The 27,993-nt window shown below is 55.8% G+C and overlaps 1 protein-coding gene across 9 annotated transcripts; it reads right to left on the reverse strand.

Moving 5' to 3' along the window:
• Positions 1-234: 234 nt before the first annotated feature.
• Plxnb1 (plexin B1) lies at positions 235-27,409 on the reverse strand. 9 transcript variants are annotated; one of them, XM_013159733.3, is made up of 39 exons: positions 26,743-26,878; positions 23,206-23,258; positions 21,447-22,559; positions 20,477-20,659; positions 20,095-20,223; positions 19,881-19,981; positions 19,456-19,588; positions 19,029-19,185; positions 18,462-18,570; positions 18,281-18,389; positions 17,200-17,889; positions 16,904-17,026; positions 16,591-16,713; positions 16,176-16,269; positions 15,902-16,074; positions 15,591-15,742; positions 13,776-13,881; positions 13,497-13,633; positions 13,125-13,301; positions 12,747-12,909; positions 12,353-12,595; positions 11,422-11,598; positions 11,197-11,360; positions 10,594-10,694; positions 10,279-10,496; positions 10,003-10,181; positions 9,810-9,876; positions 9,447-9,593; positions 8,852-9,020; positions 8,533-8,636; positions 8,377-8,461; positions 7,975-8,147; positions 7,673-7,833; positions 7,433-7,580; positions 5,328-5,392; positions 5,115-5,190; positions 4,037-4,111; positions 3,205-3,284; positions 235-2,934 (listed from the first exon to the last, which is right to left on the reverse strand). In XM_013159733.3, coding segments are annotated over exons 3-39 (6,399 nt in total). In that variant the 5' UTR covers positions 22,554-22,559; positions 23,206-23,258; positions 26,743-26,878; the 3' UTR covers positions 235-2,933. The 9 variants fall into 9 exon arrangements, 8 of the variants coding, with proteins under 8 accessions (XP_013015187.2, XP_063104875.1, XP_013015185.2 ...); XM_063248805.1 differs by lacking the exon at positions 3,205-3,284 and adding an exon at positions 23,909-24,026; XM_013159731.3 differs by lacking the exons at positions 3,205-3,284; positions 26,743-26,878 and adding an exon at positions 27,297-27,409.
• Between the last annotated feature and the right edge of the window lie 584 nt (positions 27,410-27,993).

The raw sequence follows: 27,993 nt of genomic DNA on the forward strand, positions 1-27,993 counted from the left end.
TCATTGCTAATCAGCTGTCCCAGACAGGTAGGGGCAGAGGTGTCTGCTCCTTGACGCATTACCCTCCAGGAGTCTGGTGTAGGCAAAGTATAAATAGCAACAGGCGTTGGTACCCAACAGAAAAGCCTGGGCAGCCAGGCACACTCTATGGCCCCCAGCACTGGCAGAGACCACCTGTAGGCAGTGGTCAGTAAGATCTAAGGTTCTTCTGCCCATCCCAAGCTTCCGAGTGCCTTCCAAGATGATTCCAACTTTTATTATCACAAATTCAGTTGTTATTATATTGACCAGCACATGATTTTTTCAACATCAAAAAGTTAATAAAAATATTCCTGGATCTTCTAACCATGTGGACAATTACTCTAATGTTTAAATTAGTGAAAACTATTTTAAGAAACCAAGTCATTCCACAAACTCCTCAAGGAGCCCCAGGAGATGTGAAACAGTGGCCCCATGTGCTAACAGACTGCATCTTTGCAATCTTGGTAAGAAAAAAGGAAAGATTGGTCAAACCGAATCACATTGTACAATGAAATTGTGGCCTAAACCCCAGTGAACAATCACAAAGCCCTGACAGCACTGGCATCTCCACTCAACTAAGTGAAGAGTTTTCTCTCTGGCTGTAGTGGGGTTTTGTTTTGTAGAGAGAGGGTTTCACTATGTAGTCCAGGCTGGCCTCCAATTTGCAAAATCCTCCTGCCTCAGCTTCCCAAGAGCTGGGATTACAAGCCTGAGCCACCTGGCTCCTTTACATCTTTTATCACAGCAGTGTTGGTGAGGGGAGACACGGAAGCATGTGATTTGGAGGGCGTGCATAGGACCCAGCCTTCCTCTCCAGCCAGCCCTCGACTATGCAGTCTGCCACAGCAGCCCAGCTGTCCCACAGTCCCTACAGCGCTGTCCAAGGCTGTCACCCTTTATACCCGCTGAGGTCCACCCTAGTCTAAAATTCCCCGTGGGCCCTGCTCCCTGAGACCGACCACTCTATAGTTTGCCAGAGCCACAAGAGGAAATTCTGAACCATTTCAAGAGATTATAAAAATCTAGCTGGGCCGGGGTGGTGGCAAACGCCGGTCATCCCAGGGCCTCTGGAGGCCAAAACAGGAGGATTGCAAATTCGAGGCCAGTCTGGGCAACTTTCAAAGCCCGTCTTGAAATAAAAAAATAAAAAAGGCTGGTGATATAGCCCTATGGCGGAGTGTTTGCCTAGCACATGTGAGTCCTGGGTTGAATCCTTAGTACCAGAAAGAACAAGACCTTCCTGGGGCACTCACTCAAAGAACTAAAGGTCACATGCTCCCAAACGACAGCACAAGACTGTGCTCCCCACATCTGGCAGAAATGAGGAAGGGTCCTTAGAACCAGCACAGAGGAGCAGCTGTGACTCCCCCTGATGTGGACAATACCAACTGTGTGACTCCTGCTATCTTAAGGACAAAGACTTGCAGACTGCTTTGTGGCCAAGAAGAGGAAGGAAAGGACTCCTTCTGGGCCTGTATCAGTCCGTCTCCTCAAACACTCAAGAAAACCCCAACAGAGGCAGAGGCTTCCGGACAGTGGGCAAGGGAGATGGGTGTGTGGGGGTGCCACTGGGTAATGGGGAGTAAGCAAAGAGCCACGGGAGTGAGCCTTCTGAGGAATCCTCATCTGAAGGGCCTCCTCTCATCTCTGTTTGGTAAGGGTCTGGTCTGCTGAGGCCAAGGGTAGTCTCAGCCCAAAGGGCATCAGCCCCCACCCTTACTGACCCAATAGCAGCGTGAGACCCCACTAAGCCTCAAAACTCACCTCTAGCTGCAAATGGGGAAACACACACAAGACGCCTTCCTGCAGGCAGACAGTTAGGTTGAACCCTTGATTTGGAAGGAAGTTGTGAAACCAAGGGTCCAGAAATAGGGCCACAGGAAAAATTCATGCTGTTTAGAGCTGGCTGCCACAGTGCCACCCTGCCCCAACTCCTTTCAAAATAACACTCACATTTCACACAGCGAGGCCCCTTGAAGAGACAGTGAACCCTTCTATCTCACAGGCCTCCCCCAGCCCAGTACGGATGGAGTTCTCATGGCTTCCCCAGCTTTATCCCTGCAGGACATGCCCTGCAGCCAAGGACTGCAGTTGGGGGACCTTCTGTGGGGGCACAGATGCCTCCCACATACTAGGGAAGGGCTGGTGGCCCACACATCAGACGCCACACAGTGTGTTATCCTTTAATGACAAGCTGGGTGAGCAGGCTGCCCTCTAGCCGAGCAGCCCCTGCAGCTCGTGACCCTCACACAGGGTACCTAAGTGCTGTCTGGGAGGCAGGGTGGCCTGAGACAGCCAGCCCAGCAGAGAGGTCAGTGTGCAGTGACCTGGAAATGGCATTTATCTCTCAGACCTTGCAGGTGGCAGCAGCAACAGTACAGAGGAAGCTGAACCAAGTTCAAAGAAGACAAAAGAGGAAAACAGGAAGTAGGAAGGCTTTCCTTCCCCTCAGAATCCTGATGGGACAAAGGCCAGTACTCACAAACAGCACAGTCTCGTCAGGGGCCCCGAGGCCCTTCCAGCCACTCTCTGGAAACCCTTAATTCCCAACTCCCTGCAGACTGGTGTCACACAGGAAGTAGCTCACAGGGTCCCTGGGCTCAGAGCTGGCCAGGCACTGCCCCATGAGCCTCCTGGTCCCAGGCCTGCAAGATGGTCCAACAGCACCCAGGCCAGAGCCTAAGGAGACGGGGAGCCACTTTCCTCTAACTCTGCTTGTCAGTCACTACAGGCATCTAAGATGGTGGATTCTCCATCAAGGTTCCAGGCCTGCCCAGGCGGGCTACAGCAACAGCAGTTTCCAGGTCCCTACAGATCCGTGACCTTGTTTTCCACAGCAGCCGCAATCTGCTGGAGCCGATAACCCAGTTGCATCTTCTGGGCTGTGCCATCCTCCTCCAGGGCAGTGATAATCTGAAATGCAGACACCAACCAACACCATCAGAGGGGACTGCGCTGGCCCTCGAAGTCACCACAGTCTGCACCAGGCTCCGAGACACTGCAACACAACTTGGGGTCGGGGTCTCACTGATCTCCTATGTGACCTCAGGGTCTCACTGGTGAGAGGTAATGACAGAAGAAAGCACCTTGAGGCTTGAAGGATTAGTGAGGTAGGGAGTGACATACAGTACCTGGCACTGGTGGTAACAACCAAATATCCACCTCACCAGGAAAGCCACTCACCAAGGCCGCAGAACCCAGATGTAGGCCTCTCGGCCCACTGCTGCCAGCCAACAGCAGGTCCTCGGATCATGTGCCAGGCACTGCAGGAGCAGGGACCCAAAGGGACCAGGCAGATGTGGTATGAGAGACAGCTACGGAGCCTTACAAACAACTACTAAAACAATAAAAGGGCTGCCTTGAAGGCCACAGATGGAGACTGCAAGGACAGCAACTCCTACCCATCCCTGCAGGGGGCGTGGTGCATGGTAGCCCTGTCTGCCCTATGATATGGCCATACCACGCCAAGCAAGGCTGCACAACCCAGACCTCACATTCACAGAGCCATCAACTGCCACCCACTGGGCCACAGCCATATCACTGGTGCCTCATGAATGTGAATGGGCCATTCCATTAGGTACTCACAGCCCAAGGGTCCCTCAGAAAGTCCCCTCACCCATCCTTATGGGCCTGGACCCATTTCTCCCACGGCTCGCATGGCCTAGTCAGGTCTGTGCCCTCTCAGGGAGCCATGTTCAACACACTACCAACTATGGAATCTGGAAGGGACTGACTAGGGCAGGTTAAGACAGAGGTGGCAGTTGTGTGATCTGCCAGCACATCCCACATACCATCTCCAGGTCCTGGCAGGGCTCCCAGCAACCCCCAAGCACTAACTACCACCACGGTGGGAGCCCTGCTGAAGGTCTGGGTGATAGGGACAGGGAGCCACCACCCGGAAGCATGCCAAAGATGCTTCCCAACTGAGTCACCAAGCCAGATGCCTTCTGTCCACAGAGCCTCCCAGGATGTTCCACAAGGCCCGCCTCCCAAACAAGGCCCAGGAGCTGCCCACCTGGTCATAGTATTTGTTGATATACTTGTAGAGCTCATGTAGCGCCACTCGTGCCCCAAGGTCACCGGAGTAGTTCTAGGGAGGAGGGCAGGTAAAAGATGAGAGATGAGGGGTGCAGCCAGACACAGAGGGAGGCCCAGGACCCCAGAGAAAGTCAGAAAGAGAGGGCTCCTTAGGAGAAATGAACTCCAGGTCTACAACTGCAGTAGAGCCTAGGTTTCCACTAGGCCCCTAACACTCTCTCACCATCAGACTCCAGCGTAGCCCCCTGCCATCCCAGGTGACTACAATCAAGTGGGACAGAAGCCACTTGCAGGCTATGGGCCCAGTTTTAATTCTGCTATGATCTCATTCAAGTATTCTCTTCCAGGGGGACATCTCTGAAACTCAACTCCTCCTCTGGACCTAATACCACCTAATTTGTGAGGCTTGTATGGGGACCAACAAAACAGCACCTCTTGAAGGGTCTGACACAGCATGACCAAAAAAGCACAGGTCCTGTTACCACTGTAGCTGTGGTTGTCACTGTCATTTCAGAAACACCCTTCATGAGTTCCCGAATTAATATTTGAGGGTTGTCTTAGGAGTAGGTGGGACAGGTGTCCCAGTGATGTAAGCAAGCAGGGGAAGGCATAGGGAGGCAAAACCTGCAATCCTGCAGACCCAGTAGGGCTGCAGATACTCAGGCACCCAGCTGGGTCAGATTCAACGGTAACTGAGACAAGACCCCTGCCCACTCTACAGTGAGATGCTGGGAGCCCTGGTCTTTTTCAGCAGTAGGTAGAAAAAATACTGCGTTAATAATGATGTGCCTCAGGGGCTGGGGATTTAGCTCAGCAGCATAAGCACCTGCCTTGCAGGCAGGCAGTCGTGAGTTTGATCCCCAATACCAATAAAAACAAAAAAGACCAAAAAAAAAAAAAAAAAATGATGTGCCTCCTGCCCCCACCAGCTCACGGGGGCTGCTGAGGTCCCAAGGACTTCCCTACAAAGGGGTCCCTTAAGCTGGTTAGGGCAGAAGTATTAGAGAAACAGGACCATTATGGCAGGTAGCTTGTGCCCAACCCCAAAGCCTTACCCGTGACAGCTCGGCCAGGGTGGAGTTCATCTCCTGATCGCTGGCTGGGATGGTTTGTCTAATGTCTGCGTAGTACCTGCCAGAAAGTCCAGGACAGCTGCTGCTGGGCAGACAAACCCACACTCCCTACCCCTCAGTAGGGCCTACTTGGGGCTGGGCCTCAGCTCCCTGCACACCCACCAGCCCCTCAGGTTCCACCGCCTTCCCCAGTACCTTTCCACCATTCCTTTGTACCGAGGAATATCCCGAGCGTACAGAAGCTTGTTGATGGGGGAGTCCTGGGCACACACAGGAGGGCAGTACAAGAGGAAACAGATGAAACCCCCTATTAAATCAGCTCCCCAGGTCCCAAAGGCATGTTCCAGTTTTATTTTATTTTTATTAGGACATGTTTTCCCTGCACACTGTTTATCCTTGTGAGGAGCTGGTGTTCATATACAATACATCTTAATTCCTTTTTCACCCCCTACCCCTTACCCTTAACCCCACCCTTCTTCCATTTCTTGATCCCCTCTCCCTTTGAGAAGGGATCTCCCTATTTCTGATTATCTACTTTTTTTTTTTTTTTTCAGGCTGGCCTTGAGCTCACTTTGTAGCCCAGGCTGGTATGGAACTTGCAATGATCCTCCTGCCTTAGCCTTTGGGTGTGCTGCGATTACAGGCATGCACCCCGTGACCAGCTTTTAGTTTGCTCTTTATCTGTACTTTGGATGTCTGATTTATTTTATTCAACATAATGGTATCAAGGTCCATTCACCTTCCTACAAATGGCTCAAGTTTATCCTTTATGGCTCAGGGCTTCAGTTTTAAAACAGAAAGTCCTATGTCCCAGGAATGCTTCAGACCCAGCAAACAGGACGGTTGGTCACCCCAACCCATGTCCTTCTGCAGGTACTTTCTCCACCCCCTTCCTCACAGTGTCCAATCTCTGTCCTCAGCTCGCGCTCCTTCCATTGTGTCCTCAGATCACATCTCCAGTTGGAGCTGGCAGCGACACAGAGTAGATGTCTGCTGTTCACACTCCATGTAATCATTTTAAAACTCAGTAAGCTGTGGCCCAGGAAAGCATGGATGTTGTTCTAGAGTGCCTCATTTCCCAGAGGCTGGGCTAAGGTTTCCCAGTCTCTCGGGTCAGAGACCACAGCGTTAATATGCCCAGACACTGCCTCTACCAACACACTGTGCTCATGTCCCAGCAGCCGCAGGTTTCACCCGCTCCCTCCTGTTCCTGGGACTCGCACCTCATGCTAAAGCTGAGGGGAAGGCAGAAAGGTGGAAGTGCCGCTAACCGTAGTGAGAACAGGGACGTACGTCCAGGTCACCTCCCAAGTTGAGCTGGAGATTCAGGTTTTCTCCCCAGTCTGCACAGGGGGCTCTTGATATTTCTGCTTTGAACTATTTCTGAGCTACCCAGGAACCATTTGTTGTTCTGTCTGGAAGGGGAAACAGTACCAAGGCCTGGCAAAAACCCAGCCATCACCTAGAATCCATCCCTGGAGGCAGCCCCCTGGGTCCTGGTGAGGCCCTATGATTGTCAACTTACCACGGGCAGATGATTAAACAAAAATGGCTCCCAAAAGACAGCACGATAGGGTTAAACTTTCCATTTTCCTTCTTCATAGAAGTCTAGAGGTATGATCTAAGTGGAGCCCCACTGATAGAGCTGAGAAGCCACAAGGGCCCTGCCTGCTGGGTGGCTGAGTAGACACACTGGGAACCCCAGATGCCACGGACTCGGGGCCTTTACTATTATAACCTTACACTCCCAACCACAGTGCTGCAGGACCACTTACAACACGTCTCTGTACCTCCCAGCTGCCCCATTAGCACACCTCTCAAACTTAGCTCTCCCCTAGACTCGCCTCCCAGCCACTCCTTTGGGAGGAAGACACCTCCTACCCTAAGGCACTAAATCCACCAGGCAGCCTGGATCTGCTCTGAGTGCGGAGAATCTGCATCTCCACTGGAAATCACCTGGCATCCCCACAGACTCGCCCCCTCTATATCTGAGCTCACCACACCAAAGACTCCACAATCATATGAATTCCCCTTTCTCTGCATCCCTCACATACAGCCCATGGCTTCTGCCTGCCTTGTGCCCTCTTGTGGGCCAGCACCTGGCCCTTGCTTGTCCACTGCAGCACAGCTCCCTCTGAATTCCCAGGCTCCGGGCTACCCACGGGGTGAACCCTCACCAAGTGGCCCTGGCTGGCTGTCATGGACTGTCAGCACTCTATGTGCCCAGCTACACCAGGCTGCACCTGCACCACCCCACACGCATGTGCGCACGACCCCCTGGGTCCAGCCCAGTTGCTCACCCGGCCCAGCTTGTGATCAGCCAAGGTGCAGGCATCCATGAAAGTCTGTGCGATGACAAGCAGCACAGCATCCATGTTATCAGACGTCTGCACATCAAACACAAACTGCGGGTTTTTTATGATATTGATCCAGAACCTCAGAGGCAGGCTGTGGGTGGGGTACAAAGGCTGATGAGCGTACTGGGGAGGAAGGAGAGGAAGACTGCCACACCCACACTCCGAGCCCAGCCCCTCATCTACCTGTTGGTCTTCCAGATGTGAATGGTGTCCTGGTCGGAGATGCCATGCTGCTGGGCCTGCTCATCCAATAAGTCAAAGAAATATTTCACAGCCAGAGGCACAGGGCGGCTGGTGCTGAGAATCACCTGAAACAGGTCATCCACGAACTTCTGCAGGGTGCCCTGCGGGAAGAAGGGAAACAGGGACACATGGTCAGCAGAGGCACCCCAGACCCAGCCCGGCTTAGCCAACCCTACGCCATCCCCAGGCCCTGAAAGTGGCCATTCCCCACACCCAGACCCCACTGCCAGGCCCCCACCCACCTTCATGGACAGCAGGCGTGTCAGGTAGATCTCGGGGATGGCCTTGGCTCGCTCCCGCTCCCCGCCCCGAAGACTGCCTCTCCGAGGCCGGGGTGGCTCTGGCTCCTCACTCGGCTTCACCAGGTGCCAGGGCCGGATGCCCCCCTCATCTACATCTTCCAGCATTGGAGTCCCTGTGCCAAGACCCCATAGCTCATCACCCCACACCAGATGCCACCTCCTTGGGACCTCTTGGGTCCTGTCAACTCTCCCAGGAACAGAGGCACCTGGCTGAGGTGTCTCTGGGTAGAAAAGAAAAAGGCACGACCCCACCCTGAGGTCCAAAGGACCTCCGCCCGTGTAACCCAGGACTGGGCACACAAGCATAGAGCACCACATGAGGGCTTGGGGGCAGGCACTCACGTTCTCCTGGGACATAGTCCTGGTTCTCCCTGAGAACGTGCTTGGTGAGGCAGGGGACAAGGGCCACAGTTGCTCCGTCTGGGACCTGCTGACCACAGCTGGTGATCCCTCCACCAGCCCCACCCCATCATCCCCACTCCACCCCCACCTTCCCACCTTATAATGCTGCAGAGTATTCAAACGCCTCCACAGGCCCTGGACCTCAGAAGTGACATCCTCATCAGAAAGGATGAGGTGACCAGCCACCCCAGACCGCCACTCTGCAAGCATAAAGGTACTTGGCACAGGGATACACCCTCTTCTTCAGGGGCAGCCCCCCACCTAGTCCTTACACAATCTAGGGGAGCAGCTGTCTGAGAGAAGTATTCTAGGGTCAGCCTCTGTCCCAACTCTGCACATCCCACCAACCTCGGGTGACAAGTAAGCCCAGGCCTAATCCCACCTCAGACCCTAACTGCTGCCTCCAGGTTCTCACCAACATCCAGGGTATGAGGGTCCGGCCGCTGGGCAAGAGGCACTCCTTTATAAAGCTGGTCCAGCATTTTCTCCTTGGCCTGGGAGATGGTGTCACAGTCCAGGACCTTCACTGGCACACCCTGGGACTCTCCCGCCCCAGGCCCCACAGCCAACAGCACATTCAAGGTCTGCACAGGACACAGGAACATGGTCAGGAACCAAGTTACGTTCAGAACACAAGGCCAAAGCGCTGGGGCAACTCATGAGAAAACCTTAGCCCCTGACCACCAAGTCCTCAGCAATCCCTAGTTTTGTCTCTCCATCTGCCGGCGTCCCCCAGCTCCAGCTTCCTCTACAAGCAATCCCCACACACACGCGCTGTCGTGGATGGTGGAGCACCTGAGCAAGTTTGAGCCTTGCTCCACTCAGGTGAATCAGCATACGTGAGGCCCTGGGCTCCACCCTCAGCACCATCACAAAGAAACCAATCAAGAGCTCTCCCCAGTGGGCAGCCAGAGGATGAGCTGGCGCTCTCTCCAGGCATAGACCCTGGAAGCTGGGACCCCACCAGGAGATGGATCCCGCCCACCACACACAAGCACACCCTCCCTCACCAGGGGTCGGTACTCCACATCCTCTCTGAGCAAGCGGTTATCATTGAGGGTGTATTTGGCTTTGCCAGTCACGCTGTCCACTGGCCCCTTGTCCACTTGATGCTTAATCCCTCGGAAGAGCATGTACAGAGGCTCCCCTACTGAGTCCTGGGGGGTGCAGGCAATTAGGGGCCCGCAAGGGCACTCCTTTGTAAAGGTACACAGGTGTATGGGATATGAAGCATGATGGGAAAGGGTATAAGATGCAGGCCAAAGGTGTACAAGGACATGCCAGGCAGGGCTTCAGCTCCAGAATGAGGGTGCAAGCTGCCAGGGGCCCGACCCAGCCAGGATAGCAGCTCTGTTGGCCTCTGCCTCCCTTACCCTCAAGAAGGTGTAGAGGCAGATGGACATCCAGTTAGTGAGCAACTTCTCCACCACAGTCTCTGTTCTAGGACAACAGGAGAGGGGCAGGTTGGTGCCAGCGTTCTCTAGGAGCAGATCCAGATCCAAGGGCCCACCCTAGCTCTTGGCTCTAGCTGTCCATTCTCCAAGCAGCCCCAATAGCCATACAGACCTGCGCAGCATCAGCTTGGGGTTTTTGGCCACATACTGGGCTACCAGGTCACTGAGCAGAGTGCGAAGGATGTCGGTGAAGTACTCAAGCTTCCCATGCAGGGCGACAGTGAGCAGAGATGCCACGTAGGCGCGGTCCCGTGCCGAGAAGGTGCGCTGACTCTCCAGCGTGTGTATGAACTGGGCCAGAAGAGATTGTGAGAGGCTGGGCTCAGAAACAACAGGACACAGAAAGATTAGGGTGAGAGCAGGGGTCCTGTTGCGGGCCGGTGCAGACCTTGGTGAGGAAAAGCTTGCTATTGAGCAGATTGGAGAGCTGTCCCAAGCCCTGCTCCACAGTAGGGCGCCTGTTCTCAGGCACACCAAGGTCCCGGTGCAAGGGTGACTCCCGGTAGCCAGGGAAGAAGACCCTTTCGGCATACACCTTGTAGTCAAGGAAGGGGATGCCACTGCCCAGGAGGTCACTGGTGAGATCAGTCATCTCGGTCATGAGGTCTGTTGAGCAGAAGAAGCCAGGCTCAAAGCCAGGTCCAGATGATGGGAGCAGTTCTGGGCTGAGCCCTAGAAACAGGGGCCCCTCTAGGAGCCTCACCTGTAAATTCCTTCTTACAGCGGTCCCTCACACTGCTCTCCAGATTCTCCAGCTGGATCTGAACCTTCTTATAGTCCCGCAGGGCCTGCTTGCTCTTCCTCCTGCTCAGCACCCAAGGTAGGAAAGAAAAGTCAAGAGTAGGCCAAAGCCCTTGCTAGTCCCATTTGGCCCAAACCTGCCTAACTCTGGGCCACATACACACTGACCTCATCTGGTACAGCTCAGCCAAGAGAAGGCCTGGCCCAAACTCAGCCTGCTCCATCCCAGAATACCACATCGACCAATCCCCATTTACCCAGCACAACTGCACCCATGCCAAACCAGGCCTATTATCTATTTCTATGAACAAAAACTGGTTAGAACACAGCCATGGAGGTCCAGGGTTGCAACTGATTAGCATGTAGTACTTATATAGAACACAGCCACGCTCACGTGTTCACATATTGTCCATGGCTGTTCTTATACATGACAGCAGAACTGAGGGGCTGTGAGAGAGACTCCTTTGCCTGCAAACCCCTAATCTGACCTTCAGAGAAAATGTTCACTACTCCTCCCCAAGCCAGTCCCATTCTGCCCAGCCCAGCCACATCTGCTGTTACCCACCTGTACATGAGGACAATGACGATGACACCCAGAGCCAGAAGAGAGGTGCCTACCCCTAAGCCGACCTGGGCTGCCACAGGAAAAGCCACAGGGCTCTCGCCGTCATACTGTACACGACCCAGGGAGAAGTGCAGGTTTCCCATCTGCACCTGTGTGGGGAGTACCTGTGAGTGAGGATTCAGCATACGTTCAACATCCAGCCCTGCCCAGGTCCAGCCCCCTGACCGTGAACTCAGGCAAGGAATCAGGTGCCTCTCGCAGCGCATGATGCCGGGGGAAGGGCTGCTCCATCGGGGGCTCACAGTACAGGTGGTACCGGGTCAGTGTCTTCACCACACAAGGGCCATCTCCTATCATGGCCACTACCTCCTCCTTGGACATGGCAAGGTCCAGATTCTCCCCCTGGAATGCAGAGCCATCAATATGCCAATCACAACCCTTTCCAAGGAGCTGGTGGTCACTCAGATCCCACCCTCCAAACTAGGGAAGGTTGGTCCTAAGGAGCAGGGTTGATAGGATCTCAGCACTGCTCCCCTAGACTGGGACCAATGGTCCTGGAGATGTTCACTGGATCGCTCCACATGATCCTGCTCTGATCCTCCCTCCCTTTCTTCTCCAGAGCTAAAAGTCTACAGAACATGACTCAAGTTCAAGGCCAAGACCCAAGGCCAGCCTGGGCAACTTAATGAGACCCTGTCTCAAACTTTTAAAAAGGGCTGGGGATGTAGCTCCGCACTCCCTAGATTCAATCCCCAGGTCCAGCAGTGGGGAGGGGACTAGAGAACCAAATCTTGCCAGTTACCTAACAAAACCAAAACCCTACTGAGTCAGGTGGTCCTCAAATAGTTAGAAGTCTATCTACCCAGTCCATTCTAGGGCCCACCTCTACCTACCACATGTGCCAGGACATATGACTCATGTCAAGCTACCACTTGGGGATCAGCCCGTTATCTGCTGTGCACCACACAGCCCACTCCTATGTGTGCCAAAATCACTTTGTTGTGTAGACTCCTATTTGTTGTGGCGTGTCAGGACCCAGGCCACCAAAGTCTTCCCGAGGCCCCCAGCCCTCGCTCCATCATCCTGGACTCTCTACTACAGGTACAGTGCTGTCCTGCACAACGAGCCTCGAGGCCCAGCCGAGGAGAAGCAGTACCTCCACAGAGAACACGCTCCCAGGCTTGTGCCGAAATGGTGCAGTGGGGTCCTCAGGGTTGAGAGGCTTCAGGATGGGATCAGCCTCATAAGAGAAGGGAGTGGGACTCAGTTTGTCAAAATCAAAGACCAAATTATCGAGGATAAATTCCACCCGGATGGAGGGGTCCTCAGGCAGGCCTGGGAGGGCAGGTGTGCGACACAGGATGAGCTGGGGAGAGCTCACGTTGCAAGGCTCCTCAAACTGGTGGAGGAAGACAGAAGTGTCAAGTAAGGAGCTTCGTGGGAAGGGGGCCATGCAAGGGGGTAAGCAGCCACTGCAGCAGTTGAAGGTGGGGCTGGCTCAGGGGGCGGGGGGCAGCCTCAAGCAGATGAGGAGGCCCAAGGTGGCTCACATGCTGACGGCCACAGGAGGGTCCAGGGGAGCACCCTGCCTCTGGGACTACACGGCGCCTGCGCTGAACAGGCGGCAGAGCTCTGAGGGCCACAGTCACTCGGATTCTTGGCATCTGCACCACATCCAGATTCTGGCCATGGACCCAGATCTCACGCCCACCACTGAAACACAGCACACAAACCATACAAGGTTTGCTACGACCAGGATCAAAAACACAGCCTGGTCCCAGCTAACTCAGCCCCACCCCAAACCACATGAACTTTTCTCCCTATCAGCAGCATGGAATTCGCAGCCCCCAACACAAAGCCCCGGACTCCCCCAGTACGAGAGCTGAAGGACCTCCCTGTCATATGCCACGCGTGCCTTTGGCCCCAACCTGAGAAAGCTTTTGGTGGGGCCAGCAGAGGTGACATTAGGGTCTGCTGTGTAACTAAACTGGCCATGCTGAAGCTTCCGCTCTGTGGCTCCAAACCACACAGTCACAGGAAGGGTGGCAGGCATGGGGTACGGGCTGGTCTCACAGCGCAGCTCTTCCAGCTGTGGCTCTGGCAGCCTGTGGAGGGAGGGGAGATTGGAAGGGAAATATGGGCACAGGATGGGGAACAAGGGAGCCACTCAGGCCTCTTTACTTCCCTTCCTTGCTGACTCAAGTCTCCACTACAGCCTGGCAGATGTGGACCTTGTCCTGCCCCCTCCATTCTCTCCCTGAGGCCCACAGACTTTCATAAGACAAGGAATCAGCCCTCACAGGTGACAGGGCTGGTCTCCAACTACCACACGAAGGTCCTCCAGGCGTCCTGTCAGGAGCTTGGAACCATTCACAATGAGGTAGGTTCCCCCAGCTCTGGGGCCTTGCTCTGGAGAAATGGAATACACCTTGGGGTCCTGTAGGAAGGAGAACAAAGAGACAGGTAAATGTCAGACTGGGGAAAAACAGAAAGGTTGGAGAATCCAAGACAGACAAGATGGCCCTGTGAAGGTGGCCTATTGGCAGCTGAGGGTGGCTCAGGGTGCAGGACTCAGGTACCTGGTAGGCAAAGTTGAGCTCTGAGACACCGCGTCCTCTTCCTGGCACTTCCACTGCCACAGTACCAGTCACTTCCTCTCCACTGGCCCCCGTGATGCACACAAGACTGTGTCAAGGCAGGCGAGGGGCTGTCAGATGGCACAGTACAGAGAGCCCCCCAAATGGCCCAGCAGCCCCATCCCCTCGCCCTCTTACAGTCAGTCAGGATCCTCTCTCAATTTGGAGGGATCTCCTATGGCACATGGCAGGACTTGGCATCTGAAAACATTCCTGGGGCCCCAGAGGCCTCCAGCAAGGAGGAATTATCCTTCTGTTGTGTCACACATTTGCAGAGGAGCCCTGAAAGGCTGACTGTGGGCAGACTAAGCTAATGAGTGACCTGCTCAACCACCACTTGCTAAGACACCCACTTGCTAAGTGGGAGACACATGAGTGAGTTCTTCTAGGAAAACACTGCCTAAAAGCCTCCCATCAGATCTGGAGACTGGTATGAACAATCCGAAAAAAAATGCTGGTTCGTAGCTAGAAAACAGGAGTCCGGGGCAAATTAATTCCAGAATGTGCAGTCTGCACTGGTTGGACTGTGACACTGTCACAGTCACTGAAAACACTAGAAACACAGCACAAGTAATGTGTGAGCCACCCAGGAAAAACTCCATCCAGAATACATTTTAACTGCTTTATAAATCACTTTTGTAAGTCTCATGGTTCTGGAATCATTAATAGTCACAGTTTCCTTAGGTCCTCAAGCATAACACGTTTTGCAAAAACCTTTATGTACTTGCAAAGCATTCACTTGTTTAAAATAAGTATTGTGGCCAGGCATGGTGGTGCATGCTTCTAATTCCAGCATTTGGAAGGCTGAAGCAGGAGGATTGCTACATAGTGAGTTCAAGGCCAGCCTGAACTACATAGCAAGATCCTGTCTCAAAATAAATTAATTAATTAAAATAAAAATTGTGATGCTAGGAACAGTAGTGCAAGCCTAATAATCACAGCACTTAGGGAGGATCACAAGTTCAAGTCCTACCTGGACAATTTAGTGAAACCTTGTCTCAAAATAAAGAAATACAAAGGGCTGGGGATGTAGCTCAGTGATAGAGTGCCCCTGGATTCAATCACCAGGACCACAAAAAAAATTTTTTAATAAAATAAAATACAGATTGTCCTGAACTGACATCTTCAGGACAGTGTAGTTAGGACACTGGTTGTTGGCTTTCCAGTTCACCTGACATTAAGTCAGGTTTGGGTGCTACTGCTTGGAGCCACCTCAAGTCCTGTGCATGCACCTTTGGGACCCTGCAACTGCTGACCAGGTCACTATCACCCAGAATAGCTCAGTAAACTGTGAGCCCCAGCACAGGAGCATCCAGACACTGGGCTCCCCAGGACAGAATGGGCTGGCTTTCTACAGGTGTGCCACGGCACAGAGCCTAACAGCCCAGGCAGGACACGCTTGGGAAGAGGGTCAGCTGGTGAGAAGGCCAGTCACAGAGGACACTGCTACCATAACTACAATCACAGTCACTCAGAAAGCCAGCCAAAACACCTAAATGGAGCCAGGAATCAACCTTGGGCAGCAACCGTGCCCCAAGTAAGCTCTGAAATGATCCCCAAGCAGCCCAAATCAGAAACCTACAGGTGGGTACAGGAGCCTGGATGGGTGTTCCAGGGCTTTGATGGCAACCCCCACACTGAGGCATTGGTAGCAGAATCAAGGAAAACAGGGGAGGGAAGGCAGAGGAGCAGGGAATAGGAAGCCCTAAAGGGCAGGCCACCCATGGAACCTATTCATGTTGGATCCAGCCAGCTCACCTGCTGGAGACTTCATAATCCTGGGCATCCACAGCACAGGGCACTCCAGCCACCCTGACCCTGTCCAGTACATCCTGAACATGCTGGCCCAGGTTGGAGCCCCTGATGGTGACGCGGGTACCTCCATCTATAGGTCCAGTCAGTGGTTCCACCTGTTTCAGGACAATGACCACTCACCTCTATCCACCTGCTGATGTCCTACAGCATGGAAAGGCAGCCCAAGCCTCCCCACTTTTGGTCCCTGGCATCCATGGTATAGCCACCCTCCAAGGACAGTAGTAAGGAAGGGACAAGCCAGCATTTCCACACACCGAGGAGATGAGAGGTGCAGGGCACTGGATGGCCACAGCCTCAGCCTTGCCACAGGCCTCCCTGGCCATGCAACGCGGATATTCTGCTTTGCACCACACACAGCCATATTGGGGCATAGCAGTCTGGCAACGGCTACAGTCTCCATGTCCAACAGAGCAGTCGTACAGTACCACTGGAGACAGCAGGAAAACATGTAAGAGGCAGGCCTAGAAAAGACCGGTTACCACCAGCCTGCAGCCTGCAGCTGCTCAGGGATCCATCCAGGGAGCTCACCGTGCAGCCCAACAGCACTGTCCACACGCAGGCGACCGGCCCAACGCAGAAACAGCTCCACCCGGAGCTCAGGCTGCAGGGCCTTATAGCTGAGCTGGAGAAGAGGGCATAGAATCAGCCTGGGGCTAGCAGAGGCATTAGGCCTTGGAGAGGCACTCACAGAAAGGACCAAAATGACTAGCTATCAGCACAGCATGAGAGGTCAGAGTTGGTGTGCAGGGATTCCAGGGGGTGAGCAGTGGGAGGTTAGAGGCAGAACTGGAATGGAGGGATTTGCTGGGATTCCAACTTAGAAGTCAGACTAAGTGGAAGCACCCATCCACTCTCCAGGGTCAAAGAGAGATGGGGACAGCGAGGCACAGCCAGCTACAGTGACTACCAGCCTGTGCCCCATCCAGGCTCCCATGGTCTGTACCTGGTGCTGTTGGCATGTGACATGGCACCAGGTATCTGGAGGCAGCTCACACTCAACCCGGGCCTTCACCACCACCTCAAGGCCCTCCAGCTGCATCACACACTCACTGTCTCCAGGGCTGCCCTGAGAACAGAGGATACCACCATTGGGGCAACTTCCAGAACTGGCCCCCAGAAACCTCCCAGGTCTTCAGCACAGCCTCTCTGCTGAGGATGAGACATGGGCCCATGTCCTCTAGCCACTCCCCAGGGATCTGAGAGTGTGTCACCATCCAAAGGGGCAGCAAAGACAGTTGCAACCAGGATATACACACCTGTAGGAGGTGCAGATTCCGGCCAAGCAAGCGGACCTCTCGTTCCACATGTACAGGCATCAGTGTAGAGCTCTGGACACTCTCCACACAGGGACAAGAGCTGGCCCTCCAATTCGCCTCTCCCTGTAGGTACCAAGAACAAAGCAGTCTGTGCAGCTCACCCTGCCCACCTCGGCTTCTGCCTTGCTGGGCTCTAGGAGCTGCCCCATGCACTTCCCCGTGGAGAATCCCGAAGTGAGAGGGCCTGTGTTTCCCCCAATCCCCTCCCAAGGCCTCTTCCCCGGGCTGGACCTCACCAGCTCCCAGAGCCCAGGGGTGTCGTACTGGTAGTCCAGGCTGGACAGGAGGATGAGGGGGGCGGGAGGGCCCTCGTGCTCTGCTGAGTCTCCATCACCTGAGAGGAGGGTGGAAGTGGAGAAGGCGGGCGCGTCACCCCCTGTCCACTCGTCTGCCTCGGGCAGCTCGCCGCCTTCTCTCATGAGCCAGTCCAAAGTGGGCTTCGTGGAGCCAGCGGCCCCTGGGAAAGTGGTGGCAGGAGCAGTGCCAGGGGGCTGATCCAGGGCCACCGTAGTGGGAAGGGCCTCAGGGTCAGGCTCTGCAGGGGACATTGCTGCTACTTCTGAGGGCGCCAGATGGGAGGTGGTCGAAAGATCCTCAGGTGTGGCCGAAGGTGAAGGTCCCAAGTCAGGGGGCACAGGGACAGAGTTTCCAGGGCTGGTAGGCAGGCTGGGCAGGAGAGGCTTCTCATGGAGAGAGGACTCCGTGGAGGTAGGGGAAGGGCTAGGGCTAGGACCTGCCCACGGCCCCCCAGGGCTGAGCAGGGAAGGCCTGACCCCAGGGGACACATCTGAGGTTGCAGTTGTGGAGGGAGCTCCAGGCTCCACAGGAATGGTGTATGGGGTAGCAGTGACCATGGCTTTGGGGGTTGTGGGTGGGAGAGGGCTGGGTGTGTCTCTTGCAAGAGGGGCTAGGGAGAAAAGGGGGCTCTGAAGGGGAGACAGAGAAAGACAGGAAGGGCCACTCAGCAGGCAAACAGAGGAGCAGGCAAAGGGTATGTTAAGAAGGAAGGAGACCAAGGAAAAGAGAAACAAAAACAACCCATTAATTCTCCAAAGGGGAAGCACAGGACTGGCTCCAGGGGTGTCTGTGCTGAGGTGAGGCAAAGGCCACACCTCCTGCCTGTTAGCTATAAATGTCCTCTCCCCAAACCAGCAGGACAGCTGCTCCCCAGTGAGTCCGTCCTACACAGAGGCTCAGGCACTCAGAACCGAGCCTCATGCATGCAGGGAGGCAGGCAGGCACACAGACCCCGGGCCAATCAGACATCCTCACACTGAGGACCCAAGCTCCCATGTACCCATCCCAGTGCCCACTCACCTGCAGGCTTAGCACCATCGGTCCAGCATCGCACGTGGCCTTGTGTGTGCACAGGTGCTGCCAGACACACCAGTTACAGCCCCAGCGGCTGCTCACGCAGGCCTGGCACCTGTACAGAGCACAGCCGTGAAGTGGGTGTCGCCAAGGGGAAGCCTAGAGCAGGGGCAGGGGAGGAACTCACGGTGCAGATGGGTGGAGTTCAGTAACTGCCACACAGTCATAGATGGAAAGGGACGCTTTGACAATCACCACGGTGCCAAACCTGAGCTCCACACTCATGGTTACGTGGTCTGCAAAGTTTGAGAGAAGGCCAAGACTAAGTATCGGCCAAGCACCAGAGCCACCACACAGAGACCAGGTAGAATGGGACTGGCACTTTGGACATGGGAGGAACCCAGAGTTGGGGAGACACCATTCACAGGGCAAGAAATGGGCACAATGCAGTGTTGCAGGCAGTGACAAGACTCAAAGAAAGCCGTCAACTAGCCAGGCATGGTAGCGCACACCTGCAATCCCAGCACTTGGCAAGGTAAGGCAAGAGATCACTGCAAGTCTGAGGTGACCCTGGACTACACGATGAGTTCAAGACCAAGCTGAACTACATAAGAGACCCTGTCCCCAAAACCAAAAAAGTCGTCAACTCGGGGTTCTTTGTCTAGATTTCATTTCATTCCAGTCACAGCCCTTACAGCCAGCTGGAAACAAACTAGTGCTCCCAGGTACAGGGATGGCCAATTCTTTCACCCACCAGCTCCTTTTGGCAGCACCGGGATCTCACTGGGATCTGGGGAAGTGCACATCACCCCAGAACCAGTCAGCAGGGCAGGACTCTGATGTTCTCCAAAGTGGCAAGAATATGACTCCCCTGGCCACAGAGGTGGCAGGTCTGGCACCAACAGGAAAACCTATCAAGAAAGCCCAGGACAAACTGGCCATCAAGCTACAGACCACAGATCAGGTTTATTCGATACCCAGTGTGGACAACACCAGCAGCGTCCAGCCCCCAAGCCTTCAAAAAAAAACCCTGGCCTGCATTAATAACAAAACTAAAGCCCAAAGAAGGACTACACGAGGCCACGGAGGATTTCATACACAGGACACAGAAATCCAAGTTTTCAGGTCATCTCCGGGACTTCCCTCACTGGGAAGTTCCCTCTCCTATCCCAGGCACTCACCTCCCTCTTCTCCTCTCGGCTGATGTTGGCCGGGCTCACGGCTGCCACTCGCAGACAGCCTGGCTCTGGCTGGAAGCTCCACAGCCACTGCTCTGTTTGCTGGCTCCTGGAGCACTCCAAACGGCGACTACACCTAATAAGAGTGATCAGTGTCTCTCCGTGACCCTTACAGGCCACTAGAATTCACAGGGCAGGGCTGCCTACAATCCCAAGGCCCTGTACAAAGCTCATATATAGGGGTGACAGTGGGCTCCTCGTCTGTCCTGTCTGCCAGGGACAGAGGATGGCAGGGGACTGGGAACATCCAGGGGTCAAGGGTTGTGAGTCAAGGACCAGAAGTGGGGAATCTTGGTTGACACAGTGACACAGGAGCATCAAGTACATGAGGCTGGGGAGATGGGGCCAGGAGCCAGCGGAGCACCAACCTGCCGAGAAGTACACACCACCCACAGTATGGGTCCCGGTGAGCAAGGCAAGACATGCAGTCCAGGTGCTGGGCACAGGAAGCCACAGGAACCTTCACAAGCTATGAAGCAGAGAGGACCCCGGACCAGCAATCCGAACACCACTCACCCATGTCTCTGGCCACCCAGAAGACCCTCCCACCAAGTCTCATCTTGGCTTAGGCCAGGCACTTACTGTGGTCTGGGTCATAACATAAAGGTGCTCAAATTTGCCATCGAAAGTGAGATCTCTGCTCACTGCAGAACCCCACTGGATTCTCTGTGTAGAATAGGAGTGGCCATCGCTCCCCGAGCCCAGGTACACCTGAGATCAGAGACCACAAGGTCTGGCCCCAAGTCCATGGCCATAGACCAGAGGCCTCCTCCACCAAAAACAGAAGCAATTTAAAGACAAGAACTTTTTTCTGGGAAGTCACAGGTCACAGCCAGCCCAGGGTGGGGCAGAGAACAGGTAAATACTTCCCAGCCCTGGGAAGAGCACAGGTCATCTTTCCCAGCCCAGGGATCCCGTTCCCTCCAAATACTAGGACAAGGACTAGTACTTCCTGGAGACTCACCCTATGCAGCTGACCTTGACTATCTCCTAGAAAAGCAATGGTGTGTCCATCCTCCAGGGTGACTGCCACTGCTGTTAGCTGAACCCCTGGCCACTCCAAAACTGGTGTGGCTTCCAAGGGGACACGGCTGGCCATGGGACTGGGTGTGTGGTCTGAGCCACAGGGAAAAGCATCCGGGGTGTCCTACAGGCAGAAGAAGCAGCGGGAAGGCCCTGTGTGAATTCCCTGGCTCCACGCCCCCTGACAGCCTCTCCCAGTTCTGTCTCCCAGCCAGCCCTCCTGATAACCCTGCCCTGGACAGCACCTCATAGGGCTGTATCCTCTGCCCTCCCTCAGTACACCTGTCTCCAGCTGCCTTGGGCAGCTTCCAGCAGCTTCTTTCCCTCTTGACCCCCACCTCAGTTTATAGCTCCATCTTCTCTGAGCCTCAGCCTTGAAGTGTGACCCCCATTTGCTATCCTCTGCCTTTTCCTGGGCCACTTTCCAAGCCTTACAGAGCTTTCTGGCTCCCCTCCCAACTCCCAGCCTGGGTCCTCTGCACTTTTTACTGGCTCCCTCCCTCTGCAAGCAGTTTCTTGCCCCTGTATTGGTCTTGAAGGTATAACCATGAAAGCCCCAACCAATCTTCCTCTCCTGCTCCAGAATATAAATAGTTTCATCCCAACACCTGCCCCTGCCCTAGCCCATCCCCACCTCTGCAAAACCTCCTCTTCAGCACCCCTGATCCAACCCTAACCCTCTTCAGTACCCTGGTCCAAACACCTCCTTGCACTGCTCTCTGCTACACTGAATGCTCTGTTTGTGGGAAGGTACCCTTCTACCACTCAGACCAAAAGAAGCCCCAATACCTGTTGACCTGACACCCCCACCCTTATCACCAGCTTCACATCAGGTTCCTTGGCAGCTGTTCAGCCCTTGCTACCTGGCCAGTAGCGTCAGACAAGGCAAAGGCCCCCCCATCAGAACTCACCACTGGCAGTTGGTCACAGGAGGAACTGACGTGATAAGCAATGTAAGCCACCTCAGTCTTGTCCTCAGCAAGGCCCTTCCGGGTGTAACAGGCATCTCGTGTGTGATTAGCAAGCCGGTCCACCTCATCCAGGGGGAAGGCACAGAGTGCAGAGGCTCTCGATGCCCCCGTAGCCGCAGAGGGTGGCTGGCCCACGGTGGGGGGTGCCGCTGAGGAGAAGGCTGCAAAGAGCACCTCCCCACCAGCCATCTCCCCAGATGTAGCCACAGCTGCAGCTTGGATCAGTTCATAGCGGTCCCCCTGGCAAGCCAGAGGCAATTCCACATAGGAGTAGTAATGCTGATCCCAAAGGCACACACGGGACACATAGGCGCGAAAGGCTCTAGATGGAGTCTTCAGGTCTCGCCGCACGAACAGGAAGTAGGCACTAGCCCCACGCATGAAGGCACTCACGAAGTGGTGACTGTACTCAGAGAGGTGGCCCACTGCCAGCTTGGCTGTCTCCTCATAGGAGAAGGCAGCTTGGGGGTCTAGTGGCCTCAGGGCCCGGGTTGTGATGGGCGGAATGCCACCTCCCACACCCCTGCTAGTATATCCCCGTCCCACAAACAGGAGAGGCTCCCCTGCCAAGCCCTGGGCCACCAGCCCCACCGTACTGACTGCAGGGTCATTGGCAGCCACGTACTGGGTGTCCCCAGGTCTCTCTGGCTGCAGCAGGAGTTGCCCAAGCTGCCCCAGGCGCCGCTGTTCACAGACACCCTGGTGTACACTCCCACACACCACCAGGGCACCTGGGCTCACAAGGAGCAGCTGGTTGGGATTGTCAGTAAGCTGGGCCTGGGGGCACTCATCACGCATCACGGGTGGTAAGCAATCTCTGCTGTCTAGCACGGGGCCTGTGGACACCACGGACTCCAGGTGTAGTTCAGGGCTCAGCTGGAACAGGAAGTTGGTGGCCCCCAGATAAAGGGTGCCAGAGGTGGGATCCCTTGCCAGGTGCTGCAGATGTGTGCCATTGGGAGTGAAAGCAGCTGGTGGAAGGGGCTGGAGGGCAAGGACCCACCCAGCCCAGAGCGCCTGGAGAAGAGCTGAGCCAAGAGCAGGCATGGTCACCTGGCAAGGAAAGAGATCAAGTGGAGCTCATGTGGTCTCCAGAATACCGAGGTCACTGGTAAAGGACAAGTCTGTGCCATTGCCAAGATGCCCCTCCTAACCTTGGGCTAAACAAGAGGTCCAGGCCCAAATGGACCCTACAGTCCAGGATGCCCGCAGGCTCACATTCCACCCAGGAAAGAGGAAACTTCAGCACAAGCCCCTCTTACAGGGCCTACACTCTGAGGAGACCTGCAGCCCTGCTTCCCTCCCCTCCCTCACCCCATACTACCTAGCACCACCACACAGATCAGGAGCAGAGCCTGGAAGGGACAAAAGTGCATGGAAGGGGAAGGAAGAGCCTAGAATCCCAAGAGGGAGATGTCCCTCTGCATGGAGGGCAGTTTCCTGGCCAGGAGAAGGGAAAATGAGGTCTCAGGAGCCACCAGATGTCAGAAGATGTCAGACACAGGCAAGAACTGGGCGCAGAGCCTTTTAAGCCAGGAACCAAGAAAGATAACAACCACAGAAACACCAGACCAAAGAAAAATGGGAGGCCCAGGCTGGGAGGGGAGGGGGCTGAAACATTGCACCCCACCTTGGGGAGCCCTGGGCAGAGGAGGGAGTCACATTGCTACCATTTGCCCAGGAGTAAGGTTTGACTCACCTGGCACGGCCAGCTAGATCAGGGGACAACGGCATGACCTGAGCAGGAGTCACCTAGCCAGAGGGAAAGCAGGATGTAAAACTGGGGGCTGGGCGAGAGGCATGGCTCTCCACCATGGAAGCAGCACAAAAGTACCCCTCCCCACTGCCCAGCCTGTCCGTGCAGCCAGGCCTGGCCTGGCCCTCAGCCACCAAACACATTCCACAGAGGACGCCTCCTTGGAGTCCACATGGGGAGGGGGAAGGACAGCAGACAGAGCCAGGCACCCATGGGGCCTGGGAAAGGTCAGCTAGGAAGAAGCCCTCTGGCCAGCAGGGCCCAGTCAGGCCCTTAGCACAGCCCTAAGAACTCTTCCCTCTCAGCACCTGCAGTGACCTGCCTCCAGCTCACACTCTGCCCTGTCCAGTCACCCACAGACATTCCCTCCAGAGACTAGGCTGGTCATCCTGGCCAAATGGGCAACTGCACACTGGCAGAGGCACACATAACACATCTACACAAGGTGTATACACACACCCACTCACAAACACAAGAGAGCTTGCATACACTGTACAAATGTACACAGATATGATCTGTATACACCACAGACACAGAAACACAAACATACCTATATTCCACATAATGACCTATTCCTATGGAAACAGTCCCTTCGTGCACCATTAGCACATTAGAAAAACACACACAAATGTCACAACACACTCACCAGAGACGTAACGCACGACCGTCCACATTTAGACACCAGACTCACACACACTTCCTAGTCCCAACACCAGGTCCTAGAGAGCTGGGGAAGGCTGGCCTTCTTTTTGATATTTCCTTTCCTGAAAATCAGAGTAGAGACAGGAATCGGTGTGTGGGTTTAGTGGAGGGTGTCCTGAGGAAGTCATTATGTGTGGCTCTCCCCCAACCTCATGTCCTCCCGCACAGACCTCCCCAGACTTTGAGTGCTGCCCAACCAAAGTTCTTAAGTTCCAGAACTAAGAAGCACCACCTTCCCCAGACTCCAGTGGTCCCCCACCAGCAGCAGCAAAGTTCTGAGGTGCTAGGACAAACCATGCATCCCAGACTGGGAGACACTTTCCCTACTTGGATGTGCCCAGGCCATGCTGTCCAGCCCCTCCCATCACCCAGCTGCTAGGCTTCCCTCCTCCCAGGTGAACTCATCCCAACAGAGCCTCAGCAGGTTGCTCCTAAAACTGCCCCAGTGAGCAGGGCTGGGCAAAAGGCTCAGAGAAGGCTCCAGCAGCCTGGTGAAGCAGGCATACTGTGGAGCAGGGGCCATGGCCACAGCCTAGCTGGGCACTGCTCCCAAAATAGCTTGGGGGTTTCCATTTTTAGTGTGCAGAGAACAGGGCAGCTCTATGGGAGCGGGAACAAGGCTGCCTCTGTTTGTCACCCAAGGGGGTGGGAGGAAGGAGGTGTCAGGGAAAGTCTCGAACCCAGCCAGAAGCCCAGGACTATGGCGAAGCTAGGCTGCCCAGGAGCCCCCCACCTTGTTTCCAAGAACTGGAGAAAGCTTCTTCCTCTGGGAAAACAAGGTCCACCTGAGGACAGGCAGAGGCCACCTCCTCCAGTTGGCTGCTGCCCACTTCTCCTGCCCCCTCATACTAGGGATGTGCCTTGGGCATAGGGTCCCACAGTTAGACTGCCATTCACTGTTTAATTTGCTTGCAAATATTTGCTCAGAGTCCACTGCATGCCAAGGTTCTCCAGCCCTCAAGGGGCAGCAACAAAACCACTCCCTGAATGTGAAATCACAGCTGCATTGGGGACCCATAGGAAGAAATGTTCAGGACCAGAGTCCCTGGCCAGGGCACACAGGAAATCAGAGGCTGAACCACTCCAGGAAATTACACCAGGTTTCGGCTGCAGTCCTCCTGTGAAGCACAACCTAGCACTCCTTCCTTTTTCCCTATAAACCAGGGGCAGGAGGAGTCCAAAGGACACTGACATTTTCTCCTCTGTGCTGGACACATGTATCTCATTTAACCACTGCCATCTCACACAGCAGCTCCAAGCCTTCCAACACACACACACACACACACACACACACACACACACACAAACTCTCTCTCTCTCTCTGTATTTTCACTGAGCAGAAATGAAGTGCATCCCTTCTTCTGGGAACTTTGGGGTCCCTTGGGCCTGAGGAATAAAGGTCAGGCCCTCTTGTCCACATCCTCCTACATGCATGCTTTTCGTTCCTGCCTGAAGGAAGGCTGTTCCACTCCTCCCATCACAAGCAAGGGCTGTTCCCACTGCCTGGAAAGTCCCATCTTGCTCTATCCTATTTACCCCCACACCCAGCCATCACCTCACTAGGAGACTTCCCCACCCTGCCTGCTCTGGAGGCACCTGTGTGGTGGACAGAACTGACACACCTCGCTCCGGAATGGTACACACTGCCCTGCCAGCAGGGTGTATGCTGTCATTAGTGGCACCACCCAAAACCATTTGGGAGGACCCTTTTCCATCCTCAGTCTGGACTCAAAGCTCTTTAAATGCAGGGAGCATGATTCCTAGGCCCAGTAACTGCCACAGCCATCAGCACTGAGGAGGTACTCCAGGCATGGCAAATAAGTTCCCATTTCATTTCCAAGGAAACCTCACTGGTAGAAGAGGCAGGGTCTTACTCGCCTGGCCACTTGGCCCCTCAAGGGAAGGCCTTACCCCTGCTTTTGTGAACCACCAGGACAGAGCAGACTGAAAGGGCCGATTGGGAGCAAAGCCTCACCGTCCCCAACTTGCACAGCCAGGACCTCCTGCGCCTCCCCACATCTTAGGCCCTGCCGAGGCTCACAGCCAAAGCCCAACTCTAACTCTGCCCATGCCCAGGCCTGCCGGGTGGGCCTGTCCTGGGCCAATCTGTCTTCTCTAAGCCTCTTCGGCACTGCCCACGACTGCCTGGCCTCTGTCTGCAGACAGCAAGCATCCACCAACCCTCCTGAAGCTGTCCTCAACCACCGAACAGGCTCACAAACTAGCCTTTACACATCTGCACCCTTCTGGGAGCCGGTGGGCAACTGGCCTCCTTTCACCCCTCCCTACCCCGCTCGGCTAGGGCGGGGTACACATTGATAGCGCCGGTGCACACGGCCCACCCCGCTGTCTTCGCACTGAGCCGGGTGGAGGCAGCCCATGGCCCAGGCACTCAGCAGTCACCAGTCAAATGGACTGTGTGGAGTGGGGACACCGCCGGGTGCCTAAGGCTCTGCTCCGCCTTTGTCGGTCCCGCCGAGCGCAGCCAGCCGGGGCTGTGACTTTAGGGGGTAGCCTCAACCTCCCCACGCGGCCCTGTCCGACGCCCGGCCTCTCCGCCCCGGGGCGAGGACTCCACCGGCATCCGCGGAGGGCGGGGAAGAGGCCGGCCGGTCCCGGCGACGGCAGGCGAGGAAGGGGCGCGAGGAGCGGCTCCACCTCCTCTGTCTCCCAATCGCGTTCCGGGCGGAGCCGCCAGAGTTCGCCTCGCGTGCACGAGAACGGTCCCGACTCCTGCGCCGAGGCCGCCCAGCCCGCCCGGCCGCTTGGCCTGCTCACCTCGCGGCTCCTCGGGCTCTGCGCGCGGCGGCCTCCGGGCGGCTCTGGCGGACCGCGGCTGTTACCCGGAGACCGAGGGCGGAAAACCGCGCCCGCGCCCGCGCCCGCCCCTCCTGCCGCGGCGCTGCCACCGCCGGGAACAAAGGAGACAAAGCGCGTCGCCGGCCGGGCTCCGCGCCTGCCCCCCGCCGGCCGCCCTCCCCGCCACGGGACGGGCCGGAAGCGCGGGGAGCGGGCGCGCGGCCTCGACCCCCCGAACCCGCAGCGGGGCCGAGCCGGACGAGGCCGGGGTAGGGCCTCCCGTGCGGGCTGCCCCCGAGGCGGCGCGGGCCAGAGGCTCCCCACCTGCGCCGGCGCGGAGCCGGAATTGAGCGCGCCAGGCGCGCGGCAGCCCAGGTGCTGCAGCTCAGCGCCCTCACCTGCCCGGCCTCTCCGCCAGCCGCGCCGCCCCGCCCCGCCCCGCCCCAGCCGTTCCCTCCCTCGCCGTCCCGCTCTTGGAGGCGCTTCCCTTTCCGTACCTGAGCCCCTCCGCGCGGTCCTCCCCTGTGCTTTACCTGGATCTGCCTACCGCGCCTTCTCCTTGGATTCCCCATTAGCCAGCCTCTCCTTCCGGTCCCCACCCCCTGCCCTCTGAGGAGAGCCCGAGCTGGGGACCTGGGTGTGCGCCATGCCGAAGCCGTGTAACCCGACACTCCACTCCCTGGCCTGTTTGCTCACTGGCAGGTGGGGTGATACCACCCTTAGCCGGGCTGCCAAGATGCACCAGCAAGGGCTCATTTCCTGCCTCTCATCCCGGGCAAGTACCGGGACCCATCCGGAGCTGAGACGCTATGGGCAAGCCTAGACTTTCTCACCGCAAACTCCTGCGCCTTCCCGAGGAGGAAAGTGGACAGAAGGGTTCTCTCCTGAAGCCCATCTGGCCTAACTCCAGACACAGGCACAGATTCCAGGGAGCCAAAATCAGCCCCACCACCACCAACACCCAGAGCCTCCAGGGCCTCCCCAGGACATTGGCTAGTCTTCCACACTGGCCACTGTTCTAAACACCAGACCCCTCTCCCTAGCTCCTCTCACAGGTTCTCCATTTGTCTGCCTTTCAAATTCTCCCCTACTTGCACTTGCAGCACCTGAGTCCAGGCACCCAGCATGGCAACCGCTTCCCAATTCTTTCTCAAACTGGCACCCCAACTTTTCTGTTCCAGTCTCTGACCCCATGATTCACACTCCACACACACCCATCCCCAGCTTAGC

This window comes from Cavia porcellus, unplaced genomic scaffold (genome assembly GCF_034190915.1).
Source record: "Cavia porcellus strain 051 isolate PalLab524CR breed Dunkin Hartley unplaced genomic scaffold, mCavPor4.1 scaffold_5, whole genome shotgun sequence".
Classification (NCBI taxonomy): Eukaryota; Metazoa; Chordata; class Mammalia; order Rodentia; family Caviidae; genus Cavia; species Cavia porcellus.